Genomic DNA, 23,609 nt, shown 5'->3' with positions numbered 1-23,609 from the left:
TACGCCAGAATAACATATCCTGGGAGTATATTTGCTTATCTCGTATTGTGCCCCTTCTGAGACGCCAACCTTTGGGCACCAAAGACCTACATTAACTGACTTCAGCTATGCTAACCCTCTAAAGTATCCATTTCCCACAACCCATAACACTAGGACCAACTTGGTTAGCACAATAGTAGTAGCTCTTCCCAAAGATCCGAAGTCATCGGGGAATGTAATTGAATTATCATTACCACTGTTATAGTTTACCGCTAGCGATATCAGTCATTCATATACCTCTCCGTCTGAGTCCTCTCCCTATACTGGAATGTCAGATCGGGAAACCATTTGAAATACAGAAATGGCATCATATCTACCGGTATCGAATGTCCAGGTAATCTGGGATACGGCAATAGTGGTATGCGTCCTGGCTGCACTGTGATCAAAGTATCGCCAGTTACTTAACGGGACCAAGCGCGGCTGCACATCGGCAACTTGGTATCCAGTCCATAACCAGAGTTCTCTCAGCATAATGAACAGAGGCATATATCACCATGGTAGAGTTGTGTGCTGGTCATATTCTACAGTCCTAGCTGTTTCCCGTAGGACAAAGGCGCCTATCGAACTTTCAGATCCCTAGAAATGATATGGGAATCCGGGTCATATCAGGACGTACCTAGCATTGTTTATGTACGGTGGGATGTAGATCATTGGCCCAGCTAGGATTCGAGAAGATTACGCCTTTAGTATATGCATGTCGTTCTATCTCATGCGCAAGCAGTAAAAAAACCATAAGTCCCTTGTATTCCTGACAGACAGGTACTCTGTAGATAGCTCGTGGAAAGCGCGGCTTCATTGTGTGTACATGTTTTAGATCCCCTTGGGAAGTACCCCTGTGTCTACCTTGATTCGGTCAGCTTGTCTGGTCGATGGACAACTCTATATGTTATATCCTCCAGATATCTAGTCACCATCATCATTAGGCAGGGAAAGGAGCAAGAGCATCATATGAATGGCTATGCCCTGCTCTCTGCCCCCTGTCAATCGCCCGCCGCTAAGGAATTAGAATGAAGATGGCGTCTCACTCCCCACCTCGTAATTTTAGATACTCAATTTGCCATAGAAGTAGCCCTTTGGAGGATTATTGCCTGAGTTTAGTGCCGTGGTCAAGGATAGAGCAAATAATGGCGTCCGGCCATCTTGCGCGTAGCCAAATTAACAATGTGGAAACAAAGTACATTGCATTGCCTCGGCACCTTTAGTTTCAGAGCTCAGGAGTGACTGTGCCGCAATGCATTAGCGCCGTGACTGACCCCGCTTCCTACAGCTACAGGCCCTGCTGGCATAAGTAACAAAGTGGAGTAACTCCTTCGAGGCTGAGGGGGCGAGGCGTCCCAGGGTTCTCCGATCGCCCATTTTTTGCTCCTCAGTAACGTCACGCTGACTTCCCTAGCTCTGAGCGCTCTCTACAGTTCCAAACGGCAATCCACTGTGCTCCCCAAAGTATACGGAAAGGTAGCACCCGGTATACACGTATGACAGTTGATGCAAAAGCAAATCCAATGCCCTATAGCTCGCCATGCTCTGCTCAGCTGTCACCAAGAAAGACATGCGATGTTCGAACAGAGCAAGGCCTGGCAGCCGCCTTTGTGGGACCCATCAGAAGTCAAAGACGGTTGCTTTGGTGAGCGACAATCAACTCGCCAACGATTCATTAGAGGAAGATGAAGCCACACCGGGAGTCAATGATTTGATCAGAGCAGTGAAGGATATGGGATTAGAAAGCGGCTCTCCAAACATGACTGGTGGTTATGAAACACCGTGGGAGTATGAAATTATGGTAAAGTTCGAAGGAACTGCCGTAATGAGGAGCGGAAATGCTAAGCATCTGGTACATGATGGAGGCCGCTGTAGAAGCGAAGATCCCGAACTTATAGACCTGCGTTCCCCAGGAAGGGTCATGCAGAAGGACCTACCATCTACACAATCTACACCATCTCGGCCTCCCAAGCCGAAACTACGTACGACAGATATTGTTCCAGATCCTCATGAAGCATTTTGCGAGACCCCGACCAACGACATTCCACCCGAGCTCGATGAACGTCTACAGTGGGAGCTATCAAGAATAATGGTGCAACCACCTGATACGAAGACTGGGATAGTCTACATATGTGATGTTCAATATGAGCCACGGATAAGCTCGGGAACTAGGGTCATTAAAATTGGGGTGGCATCTGATATCAACAAGCGCTTGAAGGCTCATTTCCATAGCTGCGCTAGCTCTAGGCTCCGACTAATCACCTCGTATCCACGGTCGAAGCTGGAATTGGACACGCACGAGCTGATCCGAAATCTTTATCAAGTAGAGAGCCTAATTCATAAAACGCTGGAGGAGTTCAGGTATGACAAGAAGTGTGGGTGTGGCAAGAACCATAAGGAGTTATTTGAAATTGTGGAGCATGAACTGGAATATATTCTAGGAACCGTCGAACATTGGGTTTCCTGGAGTGAACGGAAACTTGGCCATGCCTTGATTCCTCATGGCAGATGATAGTCTATAAACATCTATGTACCAATACTACCTTCTAGCAAATAGGAGGACTCATTCATGTACTTAGGATATCCTGTGTTTCGTTAGTTATATTCAATGCAATGATTATTGGGCATATTTGTTCCTAGTGGTAACATAGTCCTTGTGCATGGCCTGAGAGGTATATCGGCTCCATTAGCTCCGACTCATCTAAATTCAATTGAATAGATCAGACTTGATCGCTTCTGCTTTTGCGGCTACACAGCCTCCATATGTCCACACGTCTGACCATTTCTGTCAGACCCCAATAGGCTGCTCCATCTCGATGGCCTCATATGCCGCGATAAGATCTGCTTCCGACTTCAAATCAATCTCATGGGGCCGCAACCAGCTGGTTCCCTTGTTAATCTGCGAGCCAATGAATGCGATAGGTGCCAACAATAGCATATTATAGCTTAAGAAAAAGTTCGCAGTACTCCAAGGTGTAAAGCTCCGGTAGCCAAAGCAAAGCGCCATCATTATCATCCAGGCAAGTGCAATGTATCCACAAGAAGGCTGGAACCGGCCTATATATGGTAGTTTGGATCGATCGAAACTCTGTGATTGCAGGCATTATAGAAGGAGATATATGTAATTGTGATAATGATATAGTCAATGAGGATGGTGGCAGTTGTTAGGTTAGTAAGCTACCCTAAGACTTGTATGGCACTGCCGGACAGTTGCATTAACAAGAGAGACGCAAATTCCACGACCACGATGAAGCTATGCATTGGAACACCCCATCGATCAGTCTTGGAGAAGATGCGTGGCGCTTGACCTCCAAACGCCATGTCACGCAACGCACGGGTCGCGGCATACGTATAACTGTTGCCGGCAGAGAATACTGTCGTTACCATCAGGGCACTGACGATGTGAGGGAGAACGTTGATACCAAAATTCTGCATAGCAATAATATTGGGCGATGCAGCAGCAGATAACTCCCCGCCTTCTAAAGCTGCAACGAGGATGGGGTCACGGCGTTCCGGTCCAAGTCTCCCCTGGTTCGCGACGAGATGGTCCGGACTGGATCCCGAGCCATCAGCAATTAGTCAGAGCTTTACACACTGGGTACACTGGGTACACTGGGTACACTGGGTATAGAATGGAGCTTTTGGAGGAACGCCTCTGGATCACGACGAAGGGGGAGGGGGTGCGGGAAAGGTCGAATAGGCCTTTTTGCAAATAACGATTGATGAGCTCATGGCGATCGAGGATATGAATTGAATTTAATTGGTATATCTCTATGGTTGCCCAGGCTATTCACGTGTGTTCTCCGATTGGGGACAAAAGCCAGAGCTTTAGTTGTGAATTATCCGACCTCTTTAATTAGATTGTTAAAACCGATTTCATCACTGAAACCCCCTGAAACAAGAAGGATTGCTACGGTAGAATACTCTGCCAACCGGAGTGGTGTGTAATACGTTTGGTTCCTGGTGTCGAGCTCTGGAGTCCTTGTATATAGGCCGGCTGGCTACGACATATTTCCCAATAAGCAATACCGCCATGTCCAATTGTTAGGAAGGCTATATAGAGATTGAGATTGCTATGATATCGGCCCGAGACACCAGAAATATATTAGATAGACGATAGAAGGAAAACAATTGAAAGGCCCCTCTCATGGACTGCAGCTGAGCACATCACCTGTAACACTGAGTATTAAGAAGAGTACAGATGACGCTTCTTCTTCTTGGGTGGATCGGCACTGTCATCGTTAGTAAAAGGAATTAAACAGCCTGGAAGGGAGTCCTACCCATTCCAGTTCAAATTGACTAGCAAGTCTCCCTCTTTGCCCCAGATGGGATTATTCATCAGATAGCTGCCTTTTCCAGGGAGGAAGAGTCGATGCTGGTCAGCTAGGCCGTTCAGGAGTTTGTCCGCAACTCTGTCCAGCGAACTTCTTAATCCCCCCTTGATCCTGTTCTTCCAATCTTCCGCAATTTCTTCCGGGGGTTGACTCCAACGCATGCCTCCTTCCTTTTCATGAGTGACCTCCACCACATCAGAGTCCTTGACAACCTGAAATTGCAACCCACCATCCTCAACCGATGACATGGCCAGTGAGATTGACCATTTAATTCCAAAGCGCATTTCCGTGCTGTTTATTCCATTAGGCATGTTTAGTTCGCGTTGTCCCTGGCAGGCGGGATCTTTAAAACGTACTATGTAGGGCGCTTTCTTTCATGATCCGCCCGGAATTTAAACGAACTTGATCCCCGCAGATCCACCTGCTCTCCACCAGGAATGAATCTGATCCTAGCATGGGTATCGCTCGCTATATAAGTCAACTGTTAGCGAGTTACCAGTCATTCTGGGGATGAGGGGATGAGGGGGAAACGTACTGTCTTCATTTAGTATCATTTTGTTCTTAGAATCATGGGGATTGGTAGCACTAGCTTCGCTGTGACGGTTTGGGCCGGTCAAAAACCAACGGAAACCTGGATAGAATGGGTTCCAACTCTCAGTAAACTGGTATTCACTGTCCTGAGCATCGTCATCTCCGGCGTGGAAGCGAATACCACTACGCCAAGGAAGGTCTGGGTTTTCTCCACTCCATTCGACAAAGGGCGTATCGGGGTAAGGGGTCATAGCAATGACCATCTGACGCACCAGTCGGTTCATCCAAGGCCAAAACAAAGTGCGGTTCATAACAAAGGTACCCTGCCGATCACTATCATCAACCCAAGGGCCGGTGTATTCAATTGACCCGCCAGCCGGGGGTTCCTCGAAGTTGGACATCATCAAATACGAGAGGGCGTTGGTATCCAGGTCGTCCTTTGGGGCCTCGGAGCCATCCAAGCCCTTCCACGGATAGCAGTAGTAGTCAATACTGGTTGGAGGAAATGTGGGTGCATATTCGTTTACTGCCAAAGATAATAGATGAGCACTGGCAGGTAGACAAAGATAATGCAGTATAGACCTTACACTCGTCATCTTCCTGGCGCTCTGCGGAATATCCCAGAATGCTTTGGCCCTTTTCATTCGTGATATTTAGCCACTTTGTAACCCAAGTTTTAATTGTGCCGCGGGCCTCAGGAGTTAGGTTTCTCCACTCGTCCGCCTTGTCTCTGAAGTCACTAAGCTCGTCATTCCAGGTTGTGGTTGCTGTTCCAGGACGTAGATTAGCGTTATTCCAGCATGAAGCCAGTCAGAGTCCCCACTCACTTGATGCATCAATGAAAAGCATCGCCAGGGTGAAGTTGGAGTTGGGGAGTCCAGCGCGGTCCTTGAAGTCTTTGTACTCCTGCGACTCTTTGGTGATCTCCTTTCTCCCTGTTCACCTGGTGAGCCACGATAAAGGACAAGAAACGGCAGATGACCTTACCAATTCTAACCGAGAAAGCAAATACAAAGCCCGCAATGTCCCAGTCAATGTGGGTGTCGTCATTAGGGTCTTCTGTGGTGAAAACCCATAGTCCGCCGTTATCGGTGCGGAGCCGAAAGTATAGCATGGGATCTCCACCCGTAGTAACCTGCAACCGTACCTCGGGCTTTCCAGTATTGAACTTGAAGTATTCCTGTGTCCTGCTAGGGACGCTGAAGTACTTGAGGGGATTCTGGTTTGGGTCTGGATTATCCGGATCATCCGGTATATCCTGCGCAGCCTCCCACATTGCGCTGAAACCATTATTGATCGATTTCTGAGAGAGGAAAATGGCCTGGTGATAAGGAGCGGGATCAGTCTTGTCGACGAAGTGGTCGCTGATAGTCGCCATGGCTAAAGGGCAGTTTTCAATGTGTGGAGGACGGTTTGGTTGTGTTTACAGAGCTGGAGGAAATACAGTGCCTTAAATCTTGTAGCTTCCCAGCGTACCTCAGAAGTATTATTTCTTCAATTTGTTAGTATTTGTCATTCTATGACTGATGGATACGTCATTGGACGAAAATGAGGGAGAGGCTGCTATACAGCCTCACTCCTAGCAGATACTGGGCGCATATGCACCATCCGCTTAACACGTCAAATCCCTCATCAGAATACACGGCTATCACTTGCGCGATTAAATATCCCCCATCTGGGCAGTTCCGTAACCTGATTTTCATGCAGCAATATTGCTCTCAACCAACACACCAACAGGGTTCTCGGCCCCAACTACTGTGGATAGTCAGACATAGGACCAAGTCTAGCCCAGGCAGGTGCATCTGATTCCTCCCATCATGATTATGAGACATGCCGAATAACTACCACATAAGGTATTACCGCAGCTGAGCACCTGCCAGCCCCTCCTCTGTCACCCAGTCGTTGACTGGATGCAAAGTCCTTATGCATGGCCGGCGACACAGACCGCCATCTCTGTGGGCCAATCAGGATGTGACCTGCAGATCTTTGTGCTTGTTTTTCGTGGCAGAGCTGAAATTGAACGGCACGGCCCGGCTGGCAGATATCGCTTAATGTGGGGACAACGGTGGAGAACCAAAAGCTAATAATAGAGGATAAGATAGTGATAGATGTTACAAACACTATTAAATCAAGGTATTCAAGAAATGGACAATCCTTGGATGGCCGGGTTATACACTACTGCACCATAGGATCCAAATATTACTAATATTTATGCCTGGTACCATGCATGTTTCATTGCTCAGCGACTGTCTGAAGCAATCCTTTCAGCTCAGCCTGCGTATGCATATAGCCATAATTGTAATAGGAATATCATGTAGGTTAGCTGAATGATTTTGCCATTCCAGCTGAGATACAACAAGTGACTAATGGCTGTTGGCAATAACCAATAATATACCCATCCGGATTCAATACTGATCCCACTAGTAGGGAGGTTGCAGTGCAGATGGATGCGGTAGCACTCTACATCTGGTCATGCTTGCGGCTTCACATGGTCCAGCCCTCAATCACAGGTGTATACACCCCTTGGGCACATATGCATTGCATTTGATCGTCCCTTTGGCACTGACGAGTACCCGTGATATCACTGATTCCGAAATATTTAACCACAAAGGTGCATTGTGCTTGACACATCATTTTACCCCTCTTTGACTAGCAATCATCATAGAGGCCAATTCCTTCATCCTGTAAAGGTAGACCTAGTGATATGAAAAGGCCATAAATAATCAGCCTATGTGTACCAGGTAGATCAGAATCAACAGGTCTTTATACTTATCCTTGGGCACACAAATCGACATGATCGACGTCGCAAAAGATGGGGAGTTGATGACCAATTATGTCACAATCAACCCAGTCCCCGCCGGTGAGGTCTTTGGGGCCTTCACCGATCACACCAAACAGCCTGCCGTCATGAGTCTTAGCGAGGACAACATTCTGTACCTGATCATCAGTGACCCAAATGACGAAGGCAAGGTTACCCGTGTTGACTTCGGTAGAAGCTCTGGTATTGTCAAAGGAGAACAGAGAAAGGTTCTTGCCTTTGCGGTGCAGCAAGCTCTGGATGGGACTTTGGACATCTGCATGGCTGTCGATAAACCCACTTCCGGATGTCGCTTCTATTTGTTGCATGCCATCAAGCCAGAGGAGCTTCTCCAAGAGATACCTTCAAGCAAGATCATTGATGCTGTGAACTTTCCAATCGTTGCTCACATTTTCATGGTAAGTGGAAATATAAACCATATCACGTGCCTCACTGATCTCTGTAAGGGCAACAAATCCACAGCAGAGTCCGAGGCCTTCCCGCTGGTGATGATCTCCCTCCAGCCAACAGACCGAATCGCCACAACGGAAGACCTGAAATTCGTCGAGTTCAGGGGAAGGGAGGCCAAACTCAAGGAGGAGTGGGATCTACCCACGAACCCCAAAAAGATTCTCGCCGTGGAGCTGGGAATTACTTCAACCAGAGAGGGGGCGTTTATCTTGTACGAAGACTTCCGTGGGGACAAACACCTGCTGTTCCAGGCTTTCATCAGTTCTACCCCTTTCGCTGTGGAGCCCGTATGTCCTGATGGTAGGTCATTATCTTAGAAGAATCAGTAGACAAGCAAGATGTTGCTAACTCGAACAATAACAGGAGCGGTTGGTCTCAGCACGTTCCTTGACCCCGAGACAGAAAAGACAACCCTGCTGGTAGCGGGGGCGGCCATTACCTATTTTCTACCTCACGAGTATCAGTCACCCAAAGGCAAGGGGACTGTAATGGATAACCTAGACCATGTTGCTGGATTGAAGGATATTCATTGCTCCCAGGCACAGGACAACCTTCGCCTGTGGTATACCACGGTGGATGATGCAGTCTACTACTATACCACCACCACTACAGACTTGTCAAAGGGCATCCATATTCCGCTGCTTTCCGAGGGACAGGGGGGCCGTGTGTCGGGGCTTCTTTGTGCCCAGGCGAGAGGAGAAGACAGTAATCTTCTTGTCAGCAGTCTTCTTTCGGTGGACCAAGATGCAAACATCTACCTTCTCCAACAGGATTCAGCCTCCAAAGTCTGGCAGCAGTATCCTTTCTATTTCTCGTCGGATAAAAACGTCAAGGAGGTTGAAGGCTACATGCTCCGTTTCCGGGCCATTCAAAAAAATGACCCCGAGGACCCGGACAACGACGATGAGCAGGAGATGATTGTAGGCTCCTGGTTGTATCTGACTTCTTCTGGTGTTGTGCGGTGCTTTGTTAATGGGAAAACTGCAACTGTCTCTCCTACAGGCGACTGGTATCAGACCGATGCCAAGGGAGTGTTGAACATCTTGATGCAAACCGAGGATGCCACCTGTCACCAGTTCGCTGTCGAGCGCTATCGCCCGGCGGAAATACCTGGGAAGACTAGCACTGGCGAAAGACTTATCGAGGAACCCGTGTTGGATCCTTCTGAAAAGGTGGTCGGCCGGCTCAAGAACATCAAAACCGAGGAAGCCCTCCGAGCACTTCGGAGACAGGACGGAACTCCACTGATTGGGGAAGATGTGTCACCTAGAGACGTCACCTTGGCTGCCGAGGCATTTCAACATTTTTCCGACGTGGCAGATGAGATTCATCTCAGCCAGAAGCAAAAGCGGGAGGCATATAAGATGGCCGTCCGGGAGCTGAACGGTCGGGCTGCTGATGGGGAGATCATCCCCCTTGGGTGGTGGGACGATGCAGTGGACTGGATGAATGGCGCCTGGGACTGGCTCGGCGACAAAGTATCGGACATCATTGACTGGGGTGTCGAAAAGATTGGTCAGTACCTATCCTCATCTAACATGGCTACTGCTCGTTGCTCACCACTCATAAAGGAGAGGTCTGGAAATTCATTGCCAAGATCGCGGGGGAGGTATTCGAGATCGTACTCGACACCGTCACTGCAATTGTCAAAGGCATCGTCTGGGTTTTCAAGAAGGTGGGTGCGTTCATCAAGGACGTGATTGAATTTCTGGGCTGGCTCTTTGGCTGGGGCGATATCCTGGACACCACCGATAGCATCGTGGCCGGCTTCAACGCCGCCCTGGACCACGGCAAGGCGCTCCTGGACAAGCCGCACGACACTGTTCACGACTGGCTGGAGGAGTTGCGTGGCAAGCTTAAGGACCTGCTGCCGGAGCTGCAGGACCACGACTATACAGAAATCTTGAAGAATCAGGAATTGAGGAAACTGTTTTCGGGGAACCGCAAGCAGTCTGACGATGACGAAACCAAGCAAAGTGTCGTATACAACTGGTCGGCTTACAACTTTACCTACGGGGGTGGCACGAGCAGCGCAGTCTTAGAAGATGACTCCTCGTCCTTGACGGGCGTGGAGGATGAGCTGCTCCGCCTGTGGGATACAGTCGTCGACCAGATTCAAGCAATCTTGAATACGGTGGTCAAGGTGGGCAGAGAGTTTGTCGACTTCTTCAAGCCTGGCCATTTTGACGTCAACACCTTGATCAATAAGGTTGGCACTATTCTCATCGATGAGTTCGTCGATGCTCTCAAAAGGTTGGCCGACATCATCTTCTACGCTCTGTCTGCCGGCATCAGTATTATAAAGGAACTGGGTAATAAGGTCATCAAGATTCCCATCATCTCCTGGGTCTGGGAGAATATTATTGCGCGGGGCCGTCCGCTGACACTATTGAACTTCTGTGCCCTGCTCATTGCGATTCCCACGACCGTACTATACAAGGCTGTTACCAATTCCGCGCCTCCGAAGCTCAAGGGCCGAGTCACCCAGGAGACGTTTTCTGATCACGTCACTGGCAAGGGCAACCCTAGCCTCTCCAAGGACATTACCAACTTTACGCTCTGTGCGTCATCCGGGCTGGAACTAGTGTCGGAAGAGTTCAGCACTCTCGGCCTCCTGGCCGATGGTGCCTTTGGGGGAATGGGACTCGGTGGAGTCCCAGTTGGTTTTCTGGACCAGTTTCTAAATGTCTTTGATGCGGTCAGTGTGTCCTTTGAGGCTATCAGCAACTTTGTAGAGTGGCCAATCATCCGCGATAAGACAACTACAGGCGCGGACCCCGCCACAGTGGACCTGGCCACATTTAACAAGTACTCAGTATGTCGCCAGGATAATGTCTACATGCTATCAAGCTAACCGAAACAGGGATGGGCTTTGAAAAGTGCCAACATTGGCTCCTCCGTGATCGTCAGGGTGGTTGCGAAGGTGCAAAAGGCTGATAAAGCTACCGTCAAGAAATGGCGGGCCGTGGTGGCGGCTGCCTTGTCTCTTCCAACGCTGTGTCTCTCCTTGACCAACGGCATCCAGGACGCCCGAGAGGGGGAGAAGAATGAAGTCTTGATTATTAATGGATTCCTCAAGGCTGGGTTCACCCATGGAAAGACGTTTGGGACCTCCATTGCCGCGCTTAACGACAGGCTTGAGAATGAGCTCTTGTATGTAGCTTTGGTGGTCAAGCAAGTCTGTGCAATTGCCCTCTATGGCCTGAAGATTGTGGACTTTGGGGTTGGTCTTATCGAATAGGACATATGCCGTCGACCACCCATACTCCGAGAATAAGGTTTCTTCGACTTGAGTAATCCAATGTTTCCTGCACAAATGAATCAGTATGTATTATTGAGTACCCTTGAATTGATTTCAATATTCAAAAGATAGATCCATGAATAATGAAATTGACAAGTCCGAATATCAGATAGCTATTTAGCCAAGACCCTCAGCGGGAGCTATATACAATGAAGACTGTCCCTCCAGTTCAACTAATTACTAGTAAGGAGTCCCTAACGCCAACAGAACATTACAGGCCAAGATCAAAATAGCAATTTTGCCATAGCCGCAACACAGCCACAACACATATCAATCTTCGCCGATTGTTGCCCGTGCGGCAAATTCTCCCGTGTCCTCTGCTTTGACATCCCCATCATCGAGTTGGTTGCGGAGGTGGCCTTGCACCATCTTGGAAAGTGGATGTTTGCCTTGTGTAAGTAAGTCCTTGTTGGCATCCCTACTGACATTGCTAGCGTTGGGAACCGGTGCAAAGGGATGTGGAATGCCGTCCCGAATAGGATGGGAGGTTCCGGTTTGAATTGCGCCCTCATCAGCCATTCTATGAGCTGCAGAGAGCGCGAAATCTCCGGAGTCAAAATATTTCTACCACAGCTTCAGTCAGCGGGGACACTCTTGCACGTATGAGTTAAGAAGGTATATTACTCTGGTCTGGTGTTCAAGTAAACTTTTTCGACGCGGCAGTGCCCCGTAGCGGTGCAAAACTTGTGTGGCGTCTTTAGAAAGGGGCTAATAGGCTCAGTCAGAAACCAAGTGCTGGTAAATAGACAGACTCGACTGCATCATACCTCAATCTTGTGCTCTTGGTGCTCTTCCGCATCCATTATGAGGTGTATGTCGTTTAGAAGATAGAGGGGGCGAACAGTGGCGAGTTTTTGAGTTCCCGCCTCGATGGCATATCTACACATGCAGAAGCCCCCTACGTCTTGTGAGTTCTGTTTGCATCATCAAAGGTTAAATTCGACGGCAGATATCTCCTCCGGATGCTATTGGGTTTCACGCTTTCTGGAGTTGCAGCCAGGCCGGCCTACATGATTAGGGTAGCCCAATCCCAAGTTGCTTAGTAAACAGGATTTATAACTAGTTAACTAGTGTTATATCTAAGTTACTAACTTTTTGATAATCATAATCTGCCGATTTCAAACGCCACTATTATCCGGAGTCGATCTCGGCGGTGGCAAAGGCACGACAACTGGGAAAAGAAAACTAACCATCCAGACCTCAAGACGAGGTCAAATAAGTAGTGACTTAGCCTGAAGGCAATCATGCAAGTGGATTCGACTCGGCCGGTTTCTCGGTTTGCCATTATATAGATCTCTCCACAATGATTTCTCCAAAATGCGAAGATAGCTAACGAGCAAGACCCTTTCTCCTAGGGCTAATTATTACTCAGCTGATACTAACTCTTCTGACATTGTACCTATTATTTTGTCTATAGAGTATTCTTTCTCTTCTGCCAGGTTTACCCTATCTCATTTTAAGAGAAGACCACTGAATCGGGATGGACTGGTGGTTGCCTTCCCGGCGTGTAAGCCATCGAGCTATAAGAGATATATATATTAATACCGCGATTTGGTAATGTGCAGGATACTGAAGAAGGTTGTATTGGGATTGAAGCAGAACGAATCACTCGAGGTCCTGAATTCTCTGCGGGATTGGAATTTATATACGGTGCTGGGCCACCATTACGAGATCTTGGATAGAAAGAAGATCCAAATTGCTGATTCTTCTGGCCCTCTGATCCAACACAATCCCGCCTTCAAATAGCCTAAGTATCCCAGTCGATAGACGCGATTGGTCGCGCAGAATGAGTGACAATATGAGTAATCACTTTGCGAAGGTTGCTTAATAGCCTCGTCGCATCTTGTTCCGAAAATGTGAAGCTCCAGTACCGCAGCTCGACTTCAATATGGGAGGGATAGACGAGAGCTGCAAGGCATAAATCATACTGGCAAGTAAAAAAACGTTAGAGGAAACAATCCCTTTTTTTTTCTTTTTGGGTTATCACCAAGAGGGGAAACGGAAAGCAATATCTGCAAAAACAAACATACCTCGGTAGGGTCGTGAATATCAACGATGCTGGCCTGCACCTTATCACACAAGTCTCCGTTTGGCTCTGCGATATGTGAAGAGAAGCTGGCTTGTACCGACAGGCAAGTGTTGAATAAGGGAATTGAGGTAGTTTCTCTCACACCACCAGTGATTTCACTGACTGAGCAGTGCTGGTGATCTATCCGGTGTTGCATATCCTGCTGATTCTGCTGAAGAGTCTCCATGATATTACGGCCTGGAGAGAGATCTAAACGGCAGGGAAGAACATTAAAGCAGGGGCCAACCATGTCTCCAATATTGGTGACAGGAACATCACGTCCCGATACCAGCGTGCCGAAACAGACCTTTGGCGATCTACTGTAAAAGGAAAGTACCAAGCCCCAGGCCACTTGAAAGATGTTTGTCAAGGTTAGACTGTTCTCTCTCCAGAAACCATCGACCTCGTCGAAGCCATCCAGGTTGATCCTTTTGGAATGCAGCACGGGGAGGGCGTCTGGGGCAGTGGGTGCCTCAGGGAGAGATCTCGGGATGAAGCTCGAGGTGACTCCATCCAGGGTGCGCTCCCAGTAACTCATGATCTTATCAAGGGGTTGTCCCTGCACGTAAGAGACAAAGTCCTTGTATAAAGGAGCCGGTCTGGATGGTAGGAGATGATTGACAGCAAGGCAAAGTTCATCGACCAGAATGGAAAGAGATGTCCCGTCGATCAACGCTTTTCCAGTCTCCAATTTGCAAAAGACCTCACCATCAAACCCCTGGCCGACTACCATCTGGTGCGCTGGAGAGGTGACCCAATCGAAAGACGGGTGAACATCACAAAGCTCCGCAACAACATTCCGTGACTGAAAAGACAGGGCAGCCGCGTCGATTGTAGGCTCCTTAAAGACGACATGAAGGAGTTCTCCGGGAGTTAAGGGATTATCCACAATGACTGTGCGGAGAATGGCATGACGCTGGATCAATTTATGCCAACATTCCAGGACATGGACTGGATCTACCGCTTTACTACCGTATAGCTTGAACACGGCTCGGACATGGTGGCGATCGCCATTTCCAGCTAACCCTTTGATAAGACCGGAGTGGGAACTAGGACACGGATAGATACTCTCTATTGTCGAAACAGACTCCAGGCCAAGCTGGCTGAGAAGAGTGGCTTCGAAGATTCCCAGACGTTTGTAGTCATCGATCGTGACTAACGGAATATCGCACATGGTTAGTTGACGACGACTCGCTACAAGTTCAGTTGCCGCTGTCTGTAGCGAGCTCTGGTACTCCGTGATCCATTGAGTAATCTGGTTCTGTCTCTGAGAGTGTTTGCTAAACCAGATAGAGCAATGCAACCGGCCGCTCCGGATATTTATCGATACGTCAAATAGCGCAAAACGTGGCGTATCCTCAGCTACATCCATCTTTTCATCCAACGTCCAATCAGGTTGAGTAAACACTGCATCCGGGCATTCCAGCTGTTGATAGCGACCAGCATAGTTGAAGATTATCTCTGCTGGATCATGGTCCTTGAAGGCTGTCTTACATTGGGGATTGTAGAATCGTGAGCTAAAGTACGGCAGTCCCTTGCCCGGAATGCGGCGGCTATTGTCTTTGACACGGCAGATTAAGTCCATTAGAGATAGGTTGCTACCTATGCTTGCACTCACAGTACATGGACACATGGTGGTAAACCAGCCAACAGTCTGGGATATATCAATTTCTGGGTCCCAAGGGTCTCTGCCATGGCGTTCAAGGAAAACGGTTGGCATAAATCTGTCGCTAAAGGTCTTCTGCCAAGCATGAAGAAGAGCTGCATGGAATATCTCTTGAGGCTGTGAATTCAGCGGCGTATTCGCCTCTCCCAATAACACGTTGGTGGTGTCCGCGTCTAGAGTAAACACTGACTCAATAGCGGAACCGAAAACGTTCTGGTCTCGTGTGAGGCCCCAGTATTCATAACTGGCTGGATGAACTTCAAATGGAAGAACGGACGTTGGACCATAGCCTTTGGCTTGATCATATTGCAAATGAACCCATGTCTGAAAGGAGAATGGACGGATCCTTCCAAGCGTCTTGCCCCTTAAAAGATCCTCAATGTCACTAAGAATCACACGCCATGATACCAGATCTACTGAAAGATGATGCGCAATGAACAATGCGTAGTCCGCGTCATCCTCTACCGAAATAATGTCCAACGACAGGATTGGCCCATGGCGGATATCCAAACGCGAGTGGGATTGCCTGGCGATGCCATCAACCTGCTCTCTCCTGTGTAGGTGATGGTGCTGGACACAGAAGGAATTATCAAGGGCTGATGATGAGATTACCTGTTGTGGCTCCTTGCCTGGAGGCTGGACCCATCGAGCACGTAGCATCGAATGATGCTGGACAATCTGGTAAAGTACATTACGCATTTCGTCATGATCAATTGGATATTGAACCTTGAGGAAGAAGCTCTGATTGAATTGTCTATTAGATGATCCATCAGGCCCCAGGATCATCGCTTGAATGGGACTCAAGGGAAATAGGCGATCCACCTCCTCGGCTGTATCGAACCTGGAAATTTCTGTCGAGGTACTCGCATTAATACAAAATAGAGCGACCGTATTGTAGGTGAGGAACGCGGACATGTTGAGATGAAGCTTTGCCTGACGACATAGAGTGAGAAACCGCATTGCAGAGATGGAATCCCCCCCAATAGTGAAAAAACTGTCGTCTATTCCAATTTCGCTTTCTGACAGTGAGAGAACTTGTGCGAAGATGCCACGCACAAGGACCTCCTGGTCGGTCGATGGTTGACGCTTTACAATAGTTGCTGTATTCATGTACTTGTCCAGCATCTCTCGATCAAGCTTCCCAGCTGCCACTCGCAAACGGGCTCGGTCAGTCTTTCCAGAAGCAGTCTGGGGGACTTCGTCCAGAGGTAGGATAATCCATGGAACCATATAGCGTGGCAGGTTGCGAGCCATGTGGGCCTTCAACGCGGCCATAGCGGTGTGATCTACCTTGCTTGGAGAGGAGAATAATGTTGAGGTCTTCTCAGAGGGAGAAGTGATCGTGTTGGCTTCTATTCCTGCATTGCTTCCCTTCATGAATAATACGAGTTCATCTCTTCGTCTCGTGTTTGTCAGGAATGAGACCACCTCCGCCACTACCACTGCATCTGGGGAATGGGAAGTGACACAATGCTCGACCTCCTGCAATTCGATCCGTTGCCCACGAAGTTTTACTTGGTTATCTCGACGGCCAATGAAGCGGATTGACCCATCACGCTGCTGTTGAACTAAATCCCCTGTGCGGTAGAGCCTTGTGGCGCCCACACCATTCGGCCGTATTGATCGTAACCAGACGGGAGCCTGGATGAACGGATCTGCACTTTCCACTGGGGCATTAATATAACCATCTGCGAGCACTGGGCCCTCGATGAGGAGCTCGCCAATCATCCCACGGGCAACCAATCGATCCGGATTAAACGGTTTTGTGATCCAAGCGTTGGCACCGACAGCTGGACCGATGAGGCCGGTTATCCAATTACTTGCTTGAACAACTCCCGCTGCCATAATGGTCGCCTCTGCTGGTCCATAGCCATTGACTAGCCTGACCCTGTCGGCCCACAGGTTAACAATCTCCCAAGTGAGAGCTTCACCGCCAAGGACTAGATATCGGAGAGAAGGCACGTTGTCCGGATGAAGCAACCGAACCACTGAAGGAGCCATGATTGCCAAGTTCACGTCGAAGTGGCGCATGAACCCAGCCAGATTGTCGGTACAGTCAGAGGCAGATGGCACGCATAGACACCCTCCACATACCAGAGTTGTGAAGACCTCATATATACTGGCGTCAAACGCATAGGAACAAAAGTGAAGGGTGCGACTTTGCTGATCCACCCCAAGTTGCGGACTATGGTAGGATATGCTCGTGCTTAGAGATTTGTGGGACATGATTATACCTTTAGGCTTGCCAGTGCTTCCGGACGTGAAGATAACGAATGCGGGGTCCATTGGCGTTACATTAGAAAGCGTCTGTGAAAGTGAGGCAGGTGTCGGTAGGGAATCCAGCAAGCCAGGTCCGACTATAACCAGATCCCGTGTCAGGCCATTTACTTTCCCCTCGGTTTCAACGTTACATAGAACGACATCCGCGGCAGTATCGCTGATAATACATTCCATCCTCGCCCGTGGATGACTTGGGTCCAGTAGCACACAGGCTCCACCTGCATACAGAACCGAAAGCATACTCACAATAGCCCATTTCGATCGATTGGGGCAAATTGGGACATTCACACCTGGGCGGATATCGAAGCGTGTCCGTAAGTAGTTTGCTAGCTGGATGGTGAGCAGTCCTAGTTTTTTATAGGTCAGATGACCATCCCATCCGCAAATTGCATAGGCCCCAGGCTGGTTGCGACAGTGGTTCAAGATTAATTCATGTAGGCAACTTTCAACTGGTGCGGGGGCTGTGGCATTCCACTCAGCAAACTGTTTGATGTCCTGTGGTCCAGCCAGCTCAAGTTGACTCAGTCTCGTATCAGGGTATTCACACAGCTGCCTTAGTAGATGCTCGAAGAGGTGTACCATGCAATTCGCTTCGTCCGGACTTACAAGATCAGGATCGTGGCGCAGTTTCACGCGTAAAGCGGTCCCACTACGGCTCAGCTCACATACAATGACTATGCCATAGGTGGAAAAGTCACTGTAATCCATCGAGGGACCGATGAAATGTTCCAGGACATCGAAGCAATAGTCCTTCGTGTCAAGGTCTGACGGTGGCTGTATCCCAAGTTGCATCTGAAAACTACAGGCTCTTTTACCGTCATCATTTAGCTTCCCTATGTTTTGCAGGCCGGCTTGTTCGTAGGGAATCATGGTTGTTAATTTATTTTGAAGAGACTTCAATGCAGTACGGACTGTTTCGTCTTCATGTATTCGGGTGCGCAGTGGTACTGTTGTTATTGTTGGACCAGTCAATTGCTCGATTCCTGGAACTGGTGCATTTCGTCCGTTCAAGGTTAAGCCGATTACCACGTCGTCGGAGTCGGTGTAGTTGGATACAAGTACGGACCAGGCTAACTTTATCAAAAGTGGTAGGCGCATTCCAGAATCAGTCATGCGGATGTTATGAATGGCGTGTTCTCGGAGAGATGTTGGACGAGGTATGTAGGCGGGTGAGGGTAATGCTGGATATATAGGTGCCTGGAGATCGCGGAGTTCAGAACCCCAGTATTCCTCCCACCCGTCAATGCTATTCAAATATCTGATGAAGGTGTTGAAGTGGGATATCGTAAGAGAAGCCTTCTTACGATATGCAACGTCGAGCTGGCCCAGAATCAACTTCAAAGACCATCCATCACACAGCGCATGGTGGATCTTCAGGGCGAAATGTTGATCTCCATTGTGTTTCACAAGGGCAACTTGGCACATTGGATTGATTGACGCACCTCTGCCCTGAAAGTCATGCAATTTCTCGAATGCTTCCAATGCGGCATGTTGCGTGCATTCGAAACTCACTCGTCGCATCACGACCTGTAGTAGCCCTTTGGGCGTCTGAACTATCTGCGTGCGCAGGATAGGGTTCGCTTCTACCGTCTCCTGCCAGGCGGACAACAGACGCTGGGTATTTATGCTACCTGGTAATCTTAACAGTATTCCTCCAATATATGTCCCTGGAGACTTGATCGACAGAGCAAACATGCCCTCCTGCAACGCTGTACAAGGATAAACGTCCTCAATGTTGTCTAAATTGGAAAGGTTGCATTGGTTTCGGACCAACGGCATTATTTCAGAGAGCTTTGCGGAAGTTTCCATTAGACCAAAGGGAAGTGGTGAAGAGGGTTTCTCTTTCGGAAACAACATTGCCCTTGCATAAAGGGCTACCTCTGATATAGTTGGTGTAGAGAGAAGCTGGCCCACGGTGAACTCAAGGCCTGCATCTCTCGCGGCACCAACCAGCCTTATGGCTGATATGGAGTCTCCTCCGAGCTGGAAAAAGTTGTCTGTTACACTAATGCTATGCTTTTCAATTTCTAGAATCTGCGAAAAAAGCAGTTGAAGTGTCTGCTCGACTTGTGTGGACGGTTGCTTTTTGAATGCAGCCTTGTTCCTGTTCCGATATAGTTCCAGCTGTGCTTGCGGGAGACTGCTACAAAGTTCCCGCAGGAGACGTCGATCAATCTTGCCAGTTGGTGTGGTAGGGCTATATGCCAACGGGAAAAACAGATCCGGGATCATAGATCGTGGCAACTTTTGTTTCAGCGCTCCTTCCAGGGTCTCGACGTACCCGAACCAGTGTTCATCTGGAATCGCAAAGGGCGCCAGGTCCCCGCTGGCTTGAACTCCATGTACCTTGAGGCTCAGGAATGCTACCAGGAGCAGCTGTGACTTGCCCTCAATATGGACTGCTTCTATGACCACGTCAGCATCGCTTTCCAAGCTCTTCTGAACTTGGAATTCAACCTCAGCGAGCTCAATCCGCTGGCCCCGAATCTTGACTTGCTGATCTTTGCGCCCAATATAGACGATGGAACCGTCCATCTCCTGGCGGACCAAGTCCCCAGTCTTATAGCCTCTGTCTATGGTTTCCGCCCCAGGTAGTCGCGCTGATATCGAGGGCACAAACTTGACGAAGAATGCTTTAGTGAGGGCTGGGTTATTAAGGTAACCCCGGCCAACAATTGGGCCCTGGACAAGTAATTCTCCGACACCTCCGATAGGCACCAGTTGGTTATGATTCCTCGGATCAACAACCCAACATGCGGCCCCAGTTCCAAACCCGATGTTGCTTGGGCATGCAATGGCATTGGGCTGCACAGTGGTGTTTATTGAACACTCTGCGGGCCCATATGCATTCATTAAAGTGATATTCCGTGACGCCCAGTGCTCAGCATCTGCCAGTGACATAGGTTCTCCGCCCAGTATCAGTACATCGAGAGATGGCAGCTTGGCGTGTCGCAGGGATCTAGCAAACGACGGCGTCAGAAGGGCGTGCGTAACCCTGAAATTGGATAACGTCTCCTCAAAGGCCTGTGGTGTGGTACGCTGTACATCGTTGAGTATACAAATGCATCCCCCAGCCATCAAGGTGCTGAGAATCTCCATAATACTGACATCGAATGCGTATAGCGCGAACTGTAGGACTCTTGCCTTCTTGGTCAATCGAAATGCCTTGATGTGCTCTCTGGCACCAGTGCAGTACGATCCATGCTCGATCACCGTGGCCTTGGGCTTCCCCGTTGAGCCAGATGTGAAGGCAATATATAGTGCATCATCCCGCCGCGAAGGCCTTGAAAGGTGCGAGCCAGGCCTGGCGCGGATTGTGCCCCAGCCCTTCTCATCATCAATTCGGAGCGCTTGCGGAACAATCTGGGATGCCAGCTCTAGTGTCATCTTAGAGCAAAGTATTGCCGTTGCCTTAACGTCTTCGGCCATTATCTGGAGCCGTTGCAATGGATACGATGGGTCAAACAAAGTAAAAGCTGCTCCAGATTTAACCACGGCAAGTATTGCAATAGGCACCCAACGGCTTTTGTCCATGCAAACCGGAATGACTGACTCAGCACCGCCCAGACCGAGATCCACAAGCCGAGCAGCTAATGAGTCTGACAAGACGTCTACCTCATTGTATGTGAACTTCCCATCCCATGAACAGATCGCCTCTGCATTAGGTTGCTTAATGCATATTGTTTGTATGATGTGATGAGCAGGCTCGTCCACAACGGGGACATGTTGGCTGTTCCAGTACGCCAGCTGAGCCTCGTCATATGGACTAAGCCTTTTGAAGCTTGCTAATTTTGTATCCCGGTTGCGATGCAGGGTCTGGGGAAGAACATGCATAAAGTGGTTCAGGACCCTTTGTGTCACCCATTGGGGAATCACGTTGTGGTCATAATGCGCCTCAACCGTGAGCAAGGAATCCCTTTCCAGCCGACAATCCAGGGTCAAGGCATAATTTTGGAAGGGATTTTGCTTGTCAAACTTCACAAGGTTGGCGAATGTCAACGGACGATGTTGGGTTATCCGACGAACTGACACGACAGTCTGTACGGCACCTGACATACCTTTTTCTGCTGCGCTTTGGGGGCATACAGGCGTCGAAGCTTGAGCTGAACGGCTGAACATAACTCCCAGTTCTCGGAGAATATCACTCATGGAGGCCTTGCTGTCCAGCACGAGCAGGGTGGGGTTAACATAGGCAGGGAACCCAGGCCTTCCCTCGTCATGTCGTGAGGCCGTCCCAAAAAGCACATGGTCGCTGCTTTGGTACTGTGACTGGGTAATAGCCCATGCTAGCCATATATGGGCGGTAAGCTCGTCCAGCCTACATGGCAATGTGCCCAATGAGACGGACTGCTGTAGGGAATGGCTAGCAGCAGGATACTGCACTGATGGCGGAAGCTCGGGAAAGGTAGTTGCATCGTAAAAAGACCTTTCTGTAGTGCAAGTCATTGAGGCCTTACCCCCTTCCAGGCTGTATTCCCCCTTTCTCTGATACACATGATCAACGGATTCAAACACAGCATACAAAGAACACGGGTCGCATATTGCGTGGTGGACTTTGACGACAAGCCGACGTTGGTTTGTTTTCGGCACCTTGATGAGACGAACCCGAGCCAACGAGGAACCTAGTACCCAAGGATCGTCCATACCATCTTCTTCGGTCCATAAGAGTGGCTCTTCTTTCAGAACGACGCGCACAAAAATTCCGGGAGAGTCATCCGCGATGATCCGAGTCCGTAAGAACGTATTTGACTGTACCATGTCCCGCCATGCCTTCTTTAGAAGGTTAATACTGGTTGCTTCTGAGATGTCCAAAGTCCATTCCGCAACGGGCCCTTTGTCCCCCTGAGACAAGAGCGCGGCATATACTAGCTGCTCTTGTGTACACGACTTGATATCCTCAATTTCATGCGTTTCAATCCCGCACTTTCGGGCAGCCTCTTCAGGGCTAAACCGAACCTCCCACTTGGTCCGACAAAGCGAACGTGCCATAGGTCTTTCATTTTTCCAGCTCATTCTGTGTGCTCAATGTGCAATGGCCTTTACAGTTTTTAAGTGGCCCTGTGCACGGAGACTTCAACTCGTGGCTGAGATAAACAAGCACACTCTAAGCGAAACACCCAAGTCAGAGTAGCAACAATTTAAAGGTTGTCTGTAGAGCACTGTGACAACATTCCAAATTCCTTTATATTACCCTTTGCAGATACTTTACCCGGTCTAGGTGTTTTCCAGTCAATCAATCCTTCTTGCGACTGTTATCATTGGCCGTAATTTACCGTAATACCAATGCTAGAAGGGAATGTAAATTGCGAGTCTAAATAAGCCAGGACATAACAGCTCAGCAACTTCCACTCAGATGACGAGATATTTAGCCATGTTGGTGTGATTTTGAATTCTTCGTCGCCTCTTAATACCGGTACTGTGCCCCTTCTACCTATTAGATTCCCTTACTGCTTGCTTCCTACGGAATATATCAGTGCGCTCCCTTGCGCATGCTGTACACGCTTACCATTCCCTTGCTCTACTGTCTTCTATAAATCTCCTGCCTACCTCTATTACCCCTTGCTTATACCTTCTGTGTGCTACAATGACAGGCTGCTTCCAGTATGAAAACTCAGTTCAGCTAGACCTCACTAGTACATGAATCAGCCAAACTTTCCCTCCCCTGGTAGCTCAGAAGGCCGATCACACTCCGAAGGTTTTACATGACTCGCAAGACTTTAGGCTTCTATTATACCAATAAGCCTATTAAAAGAATCTCTATACTCCAGGGTGCGTTAGGCTGAGAGCAATCAAGCAGGTGGTGTATCCATCCTTTAAGTAATACTATACCTTACCCCGCTAGTCTACAAAATCTAGACTTAGAAAGCCCTAGTATGACAAACCACCGACCAGAATTCTGCCTCACCGGCGAGAGGCTTGCATAGCTAGACGCTCAGTAGTTAGGCTCGAACACGTCAATAGAATTTTGATTGACTGATATGGCAAACCACCGCTGCACCACTGCAAATCTCGGTAGTTACAATACTAACTTAATTTACTGGAAAAGTAAAGTAAGACCAGTGTAAGTTGGGTAAAATCTCATGCTACTAGCACGACTTCAGTCTTTTTTTTTTTATTTTTTCGCCCTTGGTTGGTGCCAGCAA

General features: G+C 48.8%; 5 protein-coding genes across 5 annotated transcripts; 2 read left to right on the top strand and 3 right to left on the bottom strand.

Moving 5' to 3' along the window:
- Positions 1-1,558: 1,558 nt before the first annotated feature.
- On the top strand, positions 1,559-2,645 carry BDV38DRAFT_294600 (GIY-YIG nuclease family protein; the record flags this gene model as incomplete). Its single annotated transcript, XM_032062529.1, has 1 exon — positions 1,559-2,645. One exon carries the CDS (start codon positions 1,559-1,561, stop codon positions 2,528-2,530), a length of 972 nt encoding a protein of 323 aa, XP_031911644.1. The 3' UTR covers positions 2,531-2,645.
- A 1,559-nt stretch (positions 2,646-4,204) lies between these two features.
- BDV38DRAFT_294599 (uncharacterized protein) lies at positions 4,205-6,261 on the bottom strand (the record flags this gene model as incomplete). The annotated part of the gene is made up of 7 exons (XM_032062528.1): positions 4,205-4,250; positions 4,299-4,643; positions 4,709-4,820; positions 4,888-5,409; positions 5,471-5,650; positions 5,711-5,818; positions 5,871-6,261. The coding sequence occupies 7 exons, from the start codon at positions 6,259-6,261 to the stop codon at positions 4,205-4,207; spliced, it is 1,704 nt and encodes a 567-aa protein (XP_031911643.1).
- A 1,415-nt stretch (positions 6,262-7,676) lies between these two features.
- BDV38DRAFT_294598 (uncharacterized protein) lies at positions 7,677-11,392 on the top strand (the record flags this gene model as incomplete). The annotated part of the gene is made up of 5 exons (XM_032062527.1): positions 7,677-8,099; positions 8,148-8,451; positions 8,515-9,666; positions 9,723-10,966; positions 11,015-11,392. 5 exons carry the CDS (start codon positions 7,677-7,679, stop codon positions 11,390-11,392), a joined length of 3,501 nt encoding a protein of 1,166 aa, XP_031911642.1.
- A 9-nt stretch (positions 11,393-11,401) lies between these two features.
- BDV38DRAFT_252239 (uncharacterized protein) lies at positions 11,402-12,278 on the bottom strand. Its single transcript, XM_032055094.1, has 3 exons — positions 12,220-12,278; positions 12,077-12,160; positions 11,402-12,016 (listed from the first exon to the last, which is right to left on the bottom strand). Exons 1-3 carry the CDS (start codon positions 12,253-12,255, stop codon positions 11,723-11,725), a joined length of 414 nt encoding a protein of 137 aa, XP_031911641.1. The 5' UTR covers positions 12,256-12,278; the 3' UTR covers positions 11,402-11,722.
- A 921-nt stretch (positions 12,279-13,199) lies between these two features.
- On the bottom strand, positions 13,200-22,479 carry BDV38DRAFT_284836 (uncharacterized protein; the record flags this gene model as incomplete). Its single annotated transcript, XM_032060352.1, has 2 exons — positions 13,200-13,379; positions 13,483-22,479. 2 exons carry the CDS (start codon positions 22,477-22,479, stop codon positions 13,200-13,202), a joined length of 9,177 nt encoding a protein of 3,058 aa, XP_031911640.1.
- Between the last annotated feature and the right edge of the window lie 1,130 nt (positions 22,480-23,609).

This window comes from Aspergillus pseudotamarii (assembly GCF_009193445.1).
Source record: "Aspergillus pseudotamarii strain CBS 117625 unplaced genomic scaffold BDV38scaffold_42, whole genome shotgun sequence".
Taxonomy (NCBI): domain Eukaryota; kingdom Fungi; phylum Ascomycota; class Eurotiomycetes; order Eurotiales; family Aspergillaceae; genus Aspergillus; species Aspergillus pseudotamarii.
The sequence above is the reverse complement of the archived record's forward strand: the minus strand, read 5'-3'. Positions and strand labels throughout refer to the sequence as shown.